This window comes from Juglans regia, chromosome 9 (genome assembly GCF_001411555.2).
Source record: "Juglans regia cultivar Chandler chromosome 9, Walnut 2.0, whole genome shotgun sequence".
Classification (NCBI taxonomy): domain Eukaryota; kingdom Viridiplantae; phylum Streptophyta; class Magnoliopsida; order Fagales; family Juglandaceae; genus Juglans; species Juglans regia.
This window is the reverse complement of record NC_049909.1, coordinates 15144218-15158434: the sequence shown is the minus strand read 5'-3', so window position 1 is coordinate 15158434 and position 14217 is coordinate 15144218. Positions and strand designations below refer to the sequence as shown.

Below are 14217 nucleotides of genomic sequence, written 5' to 3'. Positions count from 1 at the left end.
TATTAAAAAAAAAAAATTGTTGGAATGATTTTAATCTGGATATCATTTGAATCTTAATCAATGAGATGAAAAAACCAATGTATGTTTATAGGACAAATTTATATTTTTCCTTTTAATTTCATTGTTTAATAATTGCAAAAGTAAAATCAGAGTCACTTTCAAAGTTCATTCCTTGACTCCTTAATAAATAAGATAAACGTCATGTTTCCTAGAAAATAAGAGAAAAACGCCACGAAGAAAAATTAAATCACGTGTTAAACACATCCCATCGGTCCCATCCCCATTCCCATTCCCACTTGCTTTACTCTGAACCTTCTTAGAAGTTCCGAACAGCACATTGTGTACACGTCCCAAATCCAGCAGGTTCATGAACCTCTTCTCCCTACATATACCCTCTCCCCCCATACTTTCTCAGAGATTTAACAATCGATTTTTAAACACCCACATCCAGTTTCAAAATTCCACACGATATGAACGCACACAATACACCTGTTGATTCCGATTTTGCCATTCTTGGCTCCATTACCCGCCATTTGCTTGGTGAATCTGCCGCTACCCCCATGTTCGGTCGGAGTTCCAGTTTCGGTTGCTTGTATCCTTGCCTTACCGATACCTGGGGCGATTTGCCGTTGAAGGAGAATGATTCCGACGATATGCTGCTCTATTGCTTGCTCCATGATGCTGTCAGTGACGGGTGGGTACCTTCGCTCGAGTCCGTGCTCGCTCCCGGATCCACGGATTCGAGCGATTTCGGTTTTCCAGCTGCCGTCCAAGTTAAATCCGAGCCCGAGAGTTTGCCCGCTGTGGTGAATAGATTACCGGAATGTGTGGCTACTGTGCCTACCCCTGCGGTGGTTCCGGCGAAGGGGAAGCACTATAGGGGTGTAAGGCAAAGACCTTGGGGGAAGTTCGCGGCCGAGATTAGGGATCCTGCGAAGAACGGCGCAAGGGTATGGCTTGGGACGTTCGAGACGGCGGAGGACGCCGCGCTGGCTTACGATCGGGCCGCGTACCGGATGCGAGGGTCCAGAGCCTTGCTCAACTTCCCGCTTAGAGTGAACTCAGGCGAACCCGACCCGGTGAGAGTGACGTCGAAGCGATCGTCCCTGGAGCCCTCTTCCCCCTCGTCGTCGTCTACGGTAGAGAGCGGGTCGCCAAAGCGTCGGAAGAAGGCCCACGGCTCTAAGGCGGCAGTTCCGACACAGCAACAAACAGCCGGATTGAAGAGGTCCGTAGTGGGTGGCCATCAAGTGGTGCCGTGTACACATGGCGATCAAATACTGGTCAGTTAATGCTGACAGACAGTGGAGGAAGCACTTTGTGAATTATTGAGGGATATTTGTAATTATTATATGCGAGTGATGTCATATAATCTCAATAGGATGCCTAATCGTAATCTTGGGATCTGTTTGGTGGGGGGAATAGAAAATTTTGTAACTAAGGAAAAGAAAAAAAGAGGAAAGAAAAACACAATCTAATGTACAAGAGGAAAATGGTAAAAAAAAAGGGCTGTTTGGTTTTTTTTGTAAATACAGGATTGATTGTCTTTTCGGTGAACTTTCCCAAGAAATGGAAGATTTGTTTTTTCTTTGCAATGCTTGTGTTGGTTCTTTCACTTCCTCTAAAATGCTAACCTTTTGCATACCACATTTTAGCATTTTGACAGAAAGAAGAGGAAAAAAGTGTTTGATAAGTGAGAAAAGTTGTTTAATTAATTATTTGGGGATTGTGAATGTTGCCAATATGCAAGATTGGAATTTTTTTTTTTTTTTTTCTAGAGTTCTCTTGGTATGAAGTAGGATGGATCTCTCTCTCTCTCACCCTCCCAAAATAAATTTAGAGTTTGTGTAAGAGATTTTTATCCATATGCACACACCAATATTCAAGTCCCATTAATTTCAAATCTAGTATGGCATAGGTTGATTTAGACCATTCATGCAACGTGTCATAACATATTTAACAAATTTTAAATAATTTTATTATTTAAGCACTTCGCAAAATAATTCAATTAAAACGCGTGACATAATCAATGTCAACCAAGATGATAAATCTAGACTAAATAATAATATAACTGATTTTTACAGATAGAATGAAATTTATATAATAGGAAGAGGTTTAGATCCAAAAACGAGGGAAGATATAAATGAAATCTGTTTTTATTGTAATAACCTAATTCTAGGAGACAAAAAGTAAAGCCAAAATAAGAGGAGAACATGACTTTTAATTGATGAATAAAAGATGAGTAGGTGAAATCTTTCTGCTTTTATAATTGATTACTACATTGAATTTGTGGCCATCATTAGAAGCGAAGGAAGGAATCCAAAAGAATGGAATAGACATTGTTTTAATCATTAAAATCAACCGCCACCTTTGAAATTTAGATACACACTTCAGCCTATCACAACTAACTAATTTTCCCGTATAAGGTCATATTATAAAACATTTTTTATTATAAAAATAGATTTAATATATCATATTAAACATATTCACATGCAAACTAATTTTTATAAAATCTTTTTATAAACTAATCATTTTTGGATCAATCTTTCTTGCTTTCATGTGAACAACAAAGTTCAATACATACATTTCTTGTTGGTCGTGAAAACATCTTCGAATAAAAACATCTGGGTCGCGTTCAAACTTTGAATACAAGAAAATTTTTATTTATAAACCTCAGACATCATATACCATCTTTTTTTTTTTTTTTTCTCTTATCAAATATGTGTTATATAGATGATGAATAGAAGAATTAAATTATTTTAAAAACAATAAAACCAAAATAAATTTAAAAAAAATAAAAAAAATTATAACGTTTTGATGTGTAAAACTTATGAATAGTAATACTATTGACCACAATGCACGTGGGAAGTGGGAAACCCGAGGAGTCAATGCCCTTGTACGGTCTAAAAAGCAAACTTATCCATACCTTTGACTTTCAAATTTTGACTCGACTGATCCCAGGCTCAGTTTGACATTTTCGACAGATATCAACGAGAAATACATTTAAAAAAAAAAAATAGATTTCAAATAAAGATTGCATCATACGCCCTCATACTAGTCATACAACGGCTCCAATTTTTACGAGAACTGGACTTATTATATATTAGGAAAATATTAATATGCGGCCTAACTTTATCCTTATCTCATTTTGATCATTTCTGTATTTAATTTTTATTTTTATTTTTTACTTAATGATTAAGAAGTGACTTTTAATATACTAGTATATTTTTTATATTTTTTAAAAATATTTAAAGATGTTTAAAAAATATGAAAAGGAAAAGAACAAAAAAATAAAATATAAAATTTGTACTAGTGGACACACTGGTCAAAGTTGGGCAGCATTCGGGCATCACTCATTATATTATTAGGTTCCGGTCGCATTTTCTACAGGATAAAAAATCAAATAAATAATTCAATAAATAATAAAGGATGAAAAATATGATAAATCAGATAGGCTTTGGCTGTCATGCGTTTGTTTATGCTTTGTAGTTGCAGAGTTTTACTACAAGAAACTAAAATAGAGGATCAATTTAATTGGCTCCATGGCAACAGAACCATGAGCTTTATGCTAATAAGATGCTCGTTCACATGCACACAAACTGGAAAGCGCAGGGAGAGTTTTAAGATGCCTGCCCTATTGGCTGTGTAATGAGAATGAAATATTGGCTTCATTGAGTTTAAAACAGCTAACCTTACCTTAAGATGCACCTCCGGCTTTCTTTGAAACGGCAATGACATTGAAATTGAGCGAGTCAGGATTCTTATGGATCATGTCCTGTATAACTTTAGCTGCATCCTGTAATGAATCCAAACATATATTCTCAGAAAACGCAACTTTAAAAATGTAAATGTGATTGCATATCCTTTCTTCTTCTTTTTTGTTTCTTAATTTTAATTTTATAAGTATGTTGGCATGTCCATAGGATATAGTTATGAAGAATATATAAGTAGAATTTCCAATAAATATTTGGGATGAACAAATTATAGAACATACTGATTAACACTCCCAAGAGAATAACAATTATAACTAGATTAGTATCTTATTCCACATCAGAATCTCACTTTTTATGGTAAACTTAGAAATAAATAGTGGTTTACAACCGCAATATTTACCTGCAATAAAGTGCTTGGTGAGGATGGGCCATGAGATATTGGTCCGGACTTTCTGCCATCAAGCTCATAAAGTTCTCCTACATCATTCATTTGTATAAAATAAAAGAAAAGAAAAAAAAAAAAAAAACAGAAAAAACACAGAATTTCAAAAGCATCTCTGATCAACTAAAAGTAGAAAGCATATTTTTATCTCCTATAGTTCATCTCCAATCAATTGAAGGCATATATTTTTTCTCTGTTTCACTTGATTGTGAAAAACAAAGAGGGAGAGGGAGAGAGAGAGATCTATGAAAATACCATTGACACATGTAAAGCAGATGAAATGAGTGTCCACATTATCTGAAGCCTGTTAAGAAAGTTTAGTATGAGAGAGTAGTACAAACTATCTGAACAAAAAATTCATTTATTGTGAATGAAAAAGAAAATCGCGTTAGTTCTTTGTTATCAATCTTCTAACTTAAATGAGTCTACCTAGACTTCAGGCTTGAACTTCAGAAGCCTCACTTAACCAGTTTCCGCCTTTTGATCAGTATTTAAACAGTTTCCTCCTATCTGGAATGTCCTTTACGCAGATAGAGAAACTAAAAGCAACACCCAGGATTGAAGATATGAAGTTGGTGAATGGGATCCCTACATTGCTTGGGAGGGAGAAGTTCTTGCCCTTTATACTGATTCCAAGGGGCTCCAATTGTAATATTGACTAGTCCTTTTGGAGTAGTATAGGGCTAGATGTGGCTTGAGCTTTCCTTGTGTTGTTGTGCTAAACACACTCCAATTCCAGCCCTGACATGGTCTAGTTCTCAACTCCCAGAGCACCCAAGATTCTGGGCCATTTCTTCCTAACCTGTTCAATGGGGCCCCGATCATATTATCTCCACAGTATAGTTGCAAAAAAAACCCAAATTCAAAAGACCACCTCTCCCCATGCTGCATGAGAGAGAGACTGTATAAACATTTCTTATGCCTGTGAATCACCCCTTCAGTCAGACCAAACTCTTCCAGCAGCTTGCAGACATTAACTTAAATACATAGAGAGATAGAGTACATAATTACATAAATAAGAAGCACTAGCCTAAGATTTGTCATTGGTTTCTACCTCAAAGTAACCTTACAAGCCTTGCTTGTTAACCATACCATTCTCCAAGTGAAAACAAGGTCCAATGACACTTATTTCTATACGAACCAAATATCTTTTGAGAAGCCTGATTTTATACAAAATAAATACGACCTTTCCAGATCAATTTCAACTCATTATTACTCTAGTACCCAAAAGCTAGAATTCCTTGCTCTCTAAAGAATGAAAATATCATCTTGACACCCGACTCCTTTATATCTTAACGTGAAATATTTGAAGCCCTTATGATCAGTCCTTAGGAATCAATAAAGGCAAAACGGCATGAATAGGCCAAATCTATAGTTAAAAATAAAAATAAGCACAATTGTAGTGTCTTAAGAGATCTAGAATATAGCATTATGATTAACTTGAATTACAATTGAACCTACCTCTGTTTCACCAGCAGTAGCAGCTACTGAATGTGCAACTTCCATTTCTCTGTCATTCTCAAGAAAGGATGCACGCTACACACGTATGTGGAAAACATATGAAAATAAGAAGTGAAAATGAAATCAGTAAGATTTCTCATTGGATTATCCAATTAGGAGTGAGGGAGAGAGTCGAAATAAAACCTCCAATGGGTCCATCGTTGCAGTGGTTTTAAAAAACCTATCCAAGAACGATCCCTCGACTGAGAATAAAGAGAAAAAAGAAGCAAACAGGAAAAATGGAGAAAATAATAAGAACTTTTAAAAGTAAAAATAAAAAGAAAGCATCAAATGACAGAAATGCATTTAGAATGCATTTCTTTGTTTTACATGAGCACATATATTCATGAAAGAAGTGAGCATAAGGACACAGGACTGCCAAGTTTCACAACTCTAGAGTAGGAGTCTAAGGTCCCATTTGGATATGCAGATGAGATGATATGTTTTGAATAGTAATGAGATATTTGAGTTAAGATGAGATGAAATAGTTTGAAAAAAGTACGTGTTTGAATAATGAGATGAGATGAGATAGTTTTAAGTTTTTGGGATTTGATAAAGGGGTGGGCCCTACCAATAATTGAAAATGATTTAATATGAATATATTAAAAAAAAGTAATATTTATTATTAATTAAAAATATTAATAAACATATTTAAATATTGTAAAATATATATTTGTAGTGGGTCCCACCAATTTTTGTTGTTGGCCGAAAAATTCAAAATGGGATGGGAAAGTAAAGGAGGACTTTTTACTGTTCACTATGTCAATAGGATCGGCAGATTTTATGATTGGAAGATTTTATCTATATCTATATTATCTTTCTTACCTTATTTACATAGCTGTACAGATTAGTTTCCTTTCTTAGCCTTGCCGTGTATAGTTGTAATTGGATAGTTGTGTATAGCTAGAGTTTCCATGTATAGCTAGTTTTCCATATATAGAGTTTCCATGTATAGCTACCAGACTTTTCTATTTAATGAAATTCTCACAATGGTGAGAGGCATTCGGTCAATCTGATATGGTATCAGATCTTTGTGTTCTGAACCTAGAGTATACACGCTTCCTCCTTTTTTTCTGGTTTCTCAGATTTGGCCCTAGGGGCTCTTGGACTCTAGCCCAGATTTGTTTTCTGTTCTTGTTTTTCTGGTGGTTGCAGCAGCACATCTGTGGTGCTATCTTGGAATTTTATTTGGGATTCTTCGCTGTTGGGCTCTTGGAGATCTTTGATTCTCAATATTCTTAAGACTATTTGGAGGTTTGTTATCAGCTTTTAAGCTCTCTTACAGTGTTTTTTTTTTGGACTATTTCTGTCTTCACAATGTCTAGAGAAAACTCTATTATTCGTTTCAATGGCAAGAACTATCTTAGTTGGGAGTTTCAGTTTAAGATGTTTGTGAAAGGAAAAGAGTTGTGGGGACATATTGATGGGACGTCTTCAGCTTCTAAAGACCCCAAGGAACTTGGCACATGGGAGGCAAAGGATGCACGCATTGTCTCTTGGCTGCTGGGCTCCATTGAACCACATATGGTGAACAACTTGAGGTATTTTTCTACAGCTAAAGAGATGTGGGAGTATCTAGGGCGGATATATAATCAAGACAACAATGCATGCCGTTTTCAGTTGGAATTGGAGATAGCAAATTTCAGTCAAGGTAACCTTTCTATTGAGCAGTATTATTCCGGTTTCTTGAACTTGTGGAGCAAATATTCGAGTGTTATACATGCTAAGGTACCCAAGGAGGCGCTGTCTGCACTTCAGACAATTCATGAGGAGAGTAGACGTGATCAATTTCTGATGAAATTGAGGCCAGAATATGACGCTACACGGGCTGGGTTATTAAACCGAAATCCAGTTCCTACATTGGATGTTTGTCTTGGAGAGTTGCTGCGGGAAGAACAGAGATTGGCTACTCAGGCAGGAATGGGACAAGAGAAGCTGCATACAGAGATGGTGAATGTCGACTATGCAGCCCAGGGAAGAGGAAGAGGAAAAGGTCAAATTCAGTGCTACAGTTGCAAAGAATTTGGCCATATTGCTACAAACTGCACAAAGCCATATTGTAATTATTGCAAGAAACCGGGGCACATCATTAAAGAGTGTTCAATCCGTCCTCAAAATCGGCACGCACAAGCCTTTCAAGCTGCTGTCCAATCTTCACCTATTGTAGCTCCGACAGTCACTGCAACAAGTACTATTCAGGCTGTCCTCACTCCTGAGATGGTTCAACAGATGATCATCTCAGCCTTTTCTGCATTTGGACTTCAAGGAAATGGTTAGACAGTCTCATCTCCTTGGTTTGTTGATTCAGGAGCTTCTAATCACATGACTGGTCAATCTGAATCATTGCTTAATGTTCGGAGTTATAATGGTCCTCAATGCATCCAGATTGCAAAATGGGTCACCTACCTATTAATGCAGTTGGTGATATTGGACCTTCCTTCCAGAATGTGTTTGTCTCTTGAGTTATCTGCTAATTTGATTTCAGTTGGACAGCTAGTGGATAATAACTGTAAAGTTTTCTTTTCTCATGGTGGTTGTCTTGTGCAGGATCAGGTGTCGGGGAAGGTGATCGCAAAGGGACCTAAAGTGGGGTGATTGTTTCCTCTGCAGTTTTCTATTTCTAGCGCTTTATCTTTGGCTTGTAGTACTGTAAGCAATCAGAGTGACATTTGGCACAAGCGATTAGGCCATCCCAATTCTCTGATTTTACATCATTTGTTTAAGCATGGTTTTCTGAGCAATAAAAATCAGATTTCTACTCATCGCTTGTCTGAGCAAACTTGGAAAAAGTAAAATTCTTCCTTTCCCTATGCACGGTAGTCGCGCTTCCGAATGTTTCGATGTTATCCATAGTGATGTTTGGGGTATTACACCAATTGTTTCGCATGCCCATTATAAATATTTTGTGACGTTCATTTATGATTATAGCCGTTTTACTTGGGTGTATTTCCTCCGTTCTAAAGGGGAGGTGCTTCAGGTTTTTCAGACCTTTGTTGCCTACCTTGAGAACCAGTTTTCTGCATGTCTTAAGGTTTTGAGGTCAGATAATGGTGGTGAGTATGTCTCATGCTTTCCAAGCATTTTTGCAGCAGAAAGGCATTATTTCTCAGCATTCTTGCCCTTATACACCTCAACAGAAAGGTATGGCTGAACGCACGAATCGCCATTTGTTAGATGTTGTTCGGACTTTGCTTTTAGAGTCCTCTGTTCCTCCCAAGTTTTGGGTGGAAGCTTTGTCCATTGCTTTATATCTGATTAATCGGCTGCCATCTCATATTTTGGACTTTGAGTCACCATATTATTGACTTTTTGGTTCACATGCTAGTTATCAAGCCTTGCATACATTTGGATGTGTGTGCTTTGTTCATCTACCTTCTCATGAACGTCACAAACTTGCTGCTCAATCTATTCAATGTGCTTTGATGCTGCAGCTGATCGCATTCGTATTTCTAGGAATGTGATCTTCTTTGAGAATCAATATTTCTTTCAAAATCATGTTGTTTCTAGTTCTGATCTGGCTATGCTTTCTAACTTTGATGATGTATCTCAGCCTGTTGAGCGCTTTAAACCAGGTGTAGTTTAGTAGAGATGACAACCTCCACTATCACCGCCCCTTCCCGACACTGATCTGGCCTCTGTTCCTGAAGCTTCTGCTCCTCGGCGATCCTCCCGACCTTCTCACCCATCGGAAAGGTATGGCTTTTCCCACACGTCACTTCATGCAACTTTAGCTCAGATCAGTGTGCCCAATTCTTACTCTCAGGCAGCTACGCAAGCCTGTTGGGTAAAGGTTATGAATGAAGATCTACAAGCTTTGCAAGAGAACCATAATTGAGATATTGTTTCTTGTCTATCTGCTGTTAAGCCCATTGGGTGTAAATGGGTACACACCATCAAGCTAAAGTCTCATGGTTCTCTAGACAGGTATAAAGCACGGTTGGTGGCGCTTGGTAACCGGTAGGAGTATGGGGTGGATTATGAGGAGATATTTGCTCTTATGGCTAAAATGACTACCGTACGAACCATCTTAGCCATAGGTGCCTCAAAGAGTTGGCCTCTGCTACAGATGGATGTCAAGAACGTTTTTTTGCATGGTGATCTTAAGGAAGAAATCTATATGACTCCACCACAGGGCTTGTTTGTTACTCCTTCATATGTGTGCCAGTTAAAAAGGTCTCTCTATGGGTTGAAACACATTCCTCGAGCTTGATTTGTTAAGTTCCGGTCTACTTTACTTGATTTTTCCTTTGTCCAGAACCAGTATGATTCTTCCTTGATTCTACGCAAGACGGCTAGTGGTATTGTGTTGCTTCTGGTTTATGTGGATGATATCGTTATTACAGGGACTGATTTTGTATTGATTCCACAGCTTCAACAACATCTCAAAGCCTCTTTTCATATGAAGGATTTAGGCCCTTTGAAGTATTTCTTAGGTCTTGAAAGTGAAATCTACTCCTGCCGGTACTTTCTTACATCAGCACAAGTATGCTCAGGAGTTGATTACATTGGCAGGTCTTTAGGAAGGGAATTCTATGCAAACTCCCATGGAGGGGAATGTGAAGCTTCATAAGAATGAGGGTGAGCTTTAACTCAATCCTTCTCTCTATCGACAATTGTTCGGCAGCCTGAACTATTTGACCATCACTAGGCCTGACATTTCTTTTGCAGTTCAGCAGGTTAGTGAGTTTATGCAGACTCCCCGTCTTCCACACTTGGTTGCCGTTTGTCGCATTGTCTGGTACATAAGGGGTACTTCTAATCGTGGTCTTTACTTTCCTACTTCATCACCAATTTAGTTGGTGGCTTATAGTGATGTTGATTGGACGGATTGTGTGAATAATCGCCGTTCAGTCACTGGTTGGTGCATGTATCTTGGCAATGCACTTATATCATGGAAAAGTAAGAAACATACTCAGGTCACCGAGTCCTCCACCAAGTCTAAGTATCGTGCCATGTCTTTTGCTTGCTCTGAGATTGTTTGACTTCGTGGGTTGTTGGGAGAGCTTGGTTTCACTCACAACGAGCCTACTCCGCTTTAAGCCGACAACACTAGTGCTATTCAGATTGCTGCCAATCCGGTCTTCCATAACGCACCAAGCACATAGAGGTCGATTGTCACTACATTCGTGAGGCATATGACGAGAAAATACTTACTCTTCCTCATATATCTACGGCTCTTTAGACTGCTGATGGTTTCACCAAAGCTTTGTCCTAACCACGACATCAATTTCTAGTTGGCAGATTGATGCTTCTTGATCAGCCAGCATCAATTTGAGGGGGGATGTCAATAGGATCGGCAGATTTTATGATTGGAAGATTCTATCTATATCTTTATTATCTTTCTTACCTTATTTACATCAGCTGTACAGATTAGTTTCCTTTCTTAGCTTTGCCGGGTATAGCTGTACAGATTAGCAATGTTTTTTACTGTTCACTGCAATTGTTGAAAAACTTTTGAGATGAGATACAAACTTGAGATGGCCATTTAGATACCCAGACGAAATGAGCAGTACAACTCAGATGAGATAATTTGTATCTCATCTTGGCATCCAAACCGGACCTAAGCCTTTCTGAAGCCTAGAATGCAAGTCACCTAGTCGAAATCCACTCACCACTTTTTGTCATATTCTTCTTTCAATTTTTTTCGATTATTTTGGATAATATGAAGGTGGCTAGCTCTTTCCTGATGCGGTTTGTTTTCTCTGTTTATTTCATCTCTTGTACTGTTTCAAGGGAGTTGCTCAAACCGTATGACCATAACATTACATGCCTAGGTTTCACTCTGGAGAAACCTTTTTTCCCCAAAATACTTTACAGTTATTTCTAAGAAAAAGTAGCAGCAAGGAAGGGGAACAAAATGATTGGGAAAGAGAGAGCAAAGAAAAGGGAAGAAAGGAACGATGGTCTTTTCTTGAATTTTTGCACCGTTTTACATAATTCATGGCCCTTTCTTATGTGTGTGATGAATAATTTCAGACAAACGTTTAAAAAACAAGGATATGTATATACGTATACCCTGCACATATATGACCAAGATTCACACTTGAATAAATTTTTTTGATCAGTAAATAAAATTTTATTGATCATAAGAATAGGCAAGAGACCAAGCACCACACTTGAAAATAAACTGAGATAAACTTACGAAGCTTAATCTCTGAAGTGATGTTGCCAACAGCATGAAGAAGTCCAATTGTTCCACAAGCGTTACCCACAGTTTGTTTCATAAAATAGACTTTACTGCTTGTTTCCTGCAGCAAGATTCAGAGTCCAAATTCAGGGTACAACTGAAAATGAAATTACAAAAGCATAGTATGCCAATAATTACAAGCATGAATACAGCAATACAATCTTCTGAATGGCTAATGCCATTAGATGATTAATGACACTCTTTATTCATTTCTGTTTGTTCTACAGTACATTAAAAACAAAGGTATCAGGTACAGATTTCAGTTCGGTAATAAATATTTTCCAAGGGTGGCGGCTCAAAGATCATTGGGTTACTCCCAAGTGGTTTGGCATATACTAGTTCCTGGGTTCAAATGCAAATATGAATTAACCTTAGACTATCGGTATTAGCCGCCTAAGATTCATTAAATCCCCTAGTGGGGTTGAGTTTAAGCTATGGCTCAAACCCGACTTGAGGGAGCACCTGCGGCTTCCCGCTGTCTAGGTCCCTCCTATCCAGTTCCTAGCGGGTAAGGTGCTACTATGGTCACAGGTAGGGTAGTCACCTTCGGTTGCCCCCTCCTACCCTTATTGCTATAAAAAATAAAAGAATAAACAAGAGCCTTAAAATGCCAATTATTTACAAGCCACAACTGTAATTGGGGGAACTTATACCTAACAAAGAAAGAAATTTTATGAGCTGAAAATCATTTTCAACAATGAAAGTATTTCACATATAGCATACAATCATAAAGTCATTGCACTCACCTTATTTTCATTTGCCTGCAGAAGTCTCTCTTCTTCACTCTGAGGAGAATTGAAACTCATCAAATAAGCTACAGCCTCATGGAAATTAAGTTTAAAGAGCTACCATCTAGGAAAGCTAGAAAGAAAAAAATTATATAGAAATTGTACCTTTGATGTTAAGGGATAAAGAAACAGCACAGCAAGTACAGGTTTTGGAACCATTTCCAAGAGTTCTAGATCCAATCCATAAACATCAAAGCACTCTGCCTCATCCTCCAAAAGGCCAAGACCCCAAAGGAACTGCAAAATGAGAAAACAAAAGATTATAACCTAACAAGCCTTTCACATACAGTCAAATAAAACTTTCGTTGGTTGAGAAAATGCAGTGCACGAGGACACATTCTAAGGAAAATGGCAAAATATGACCCGTCGCCTTTACAGATATCAGAAAACTATCTGTGCAATGGCAATTGTTGGAGCAATTGGAAACATGGGGGGCATTTATATTGAAGAGGCATCATGTTGTCATTAATTCTGAAAAGAAGTCTTACGTTGGATTTCTTTTTCTTTATAACTCAAATGCTAATTAATTTTTTATTAAACACCTTTCTAAAATAAACCAAAGTTCAATGGTCAAGGATTACAGAGAAGGAGGAAAAACGAATGAAAATTTAGAGTCTGCACCAAACTCAAACCCCAGTTTTCTGCAAATTGTAATCCAATATATGCTTATTGAAAGAAAAATGGAAAAAGGCATGGTCTATGCATCTATATTTTCCATTAGAAATAGCAAAACTAACTTCCAATCTTGTAACTGTCTCAGCATCAGTTGACCCGAACTTCTTCTTTCGCTATTTATTTTTACTTATTTTCTTTTAGTTTCCCTCTGTTTCAGCTTAATTATTATCTCTTCCAACTCTTCAATTTCCCACACAAGAAATTTCAACAAATTTCTTTACAATTTCCCTTAAGCTTAAATCGATAAACCAGAAGAAATATTCACTTTTCCACACCAAATTTTCAGAAAAAACCTAAGAGTTCCTTTCGCATCCAGGAACATCTAAGAAAAAAAAAACTCAATCTCCTGCAATGAGTTCATTACGTCACTCATTTCTTAAATTAACCAAATAAAAGCTGAATTAAATTAAAGCAAATCATTATCTTGCAAATGCAGAAATGTCTTTCTTCTTCGCTCCTCCCTCCCTCCCTCCCCTCCTCCTCCAAACGAGGACGAACTTATCTGGTTCAATATGCTAGTCTTATAAACTCCCGACTTTTTTCATTGCATCCGAACAGAGCTCAGAAAGGAAGATTACAATAGTAACAGAAATACCTGGTTCATAACGTCGGGGTTAGCTTCAAGAGGAAGCCACTTCTTAGCAGAAGGACTATCGTCTAAAGCAGCCATTTTTTTGGTGTCTTTGCTTTTTTCTTTCTAGAAAATATTCTCTCTGCTCTCAGAGAAAGTTTCGTATTTTTTAGAAACGGCTCCCTTCTTCAGTTTTTATTTATATATATATATATATATATATTATAGGTTTTGGGTCTTAATGGGCCTCCAGATACGCATGTAGTTGAATTTGAAAGGCCCGTAAATCTCGACCGCTTCGGCTATCAAAAAATTTTATAAAAATAAATCTATAAGTTAAT

General features: G+C 37.5%; 2 protein-coding genes across 2 annotated transcripts; one reads left to right on the top strand and one right to left on the bottom strand.

The window, feature by feature from the left end:
• The first annotated feature begins 242 nt into the window (after positions 1-242).
• Positions 243-1595, top strand: LOC108994394 (ethylene-responsive transcription factor 2-like). Its single transcript, XM_018969587.2, has one exon. It carries the CDS (start codon positions 471-473, stop codon positions 1290-1292), a length of 822 nt encoding a protein of 273 aa, XP_018825132.1. The 5' UTR covers positions 243-470; the 3' UTR covers positions 1293-1595.
• Positions 1596-3423: 1828 nt separating this feature from the next.
• LOC108994395 (ubiquitin carboxyl-terminal hydrolase 3-like) lies at positions 3424-14066 on the bottom strand. The gene is made up of 9 exons (XM_018969589.2): positions 13901-14066; positions 12736-12867; positions 12589-12627; positions 11798-11903; positions 5800-5858; positions 5617-5691; positions 4411-4459; positions 4114-4190; positions 3424-3796 (listed from the first exon to the last, which is right to left on the bottom strand). Exons 1-9 carry the CDS (start codon positions 13973-13975, stop codon positions 3698-3700), a joined length of 711 nt encoding a protein of 236 aa, XP_018825134.1. The 5' UTR covers positions 13976-14066; the 3' UTR covers positions 3424-3697.
• Between the last annotated feature and the right edge of the window lie 151 nt (positions 14067-14217).

Bases quoted from the DNA above. Each gene is read 5' to 3' on its own strand.
- LOC108994394 (XM_018969587.2), top strand. From the start codon at position 471: ATGAACGCACACAATACACCTGTTGATTCCGATTTTGCCATTCTTGGC.
- LOC108994395 (XM_018969589.2), bottom strand. From the start codon at position 13,975: ATGGCTGCTTTAGACGATAGTCCTTCTGCTAAGAAGTGGCTTCCTCTT. The intron at 12,628-12,735 runs GTACAATTTCTA...AATTCTCCTCAG, and splicing joins TTTATCCCTTAACATCAAAG to AGTGAAGAAGAGAGACTTCT. The intron at 4,191-4,410 runs GTATTTTCATAG...TGAATGATGTAG, and splicing joins CTGCTTTACATGTGTCAATG to GAGAACTTTATGAGCTTGAT.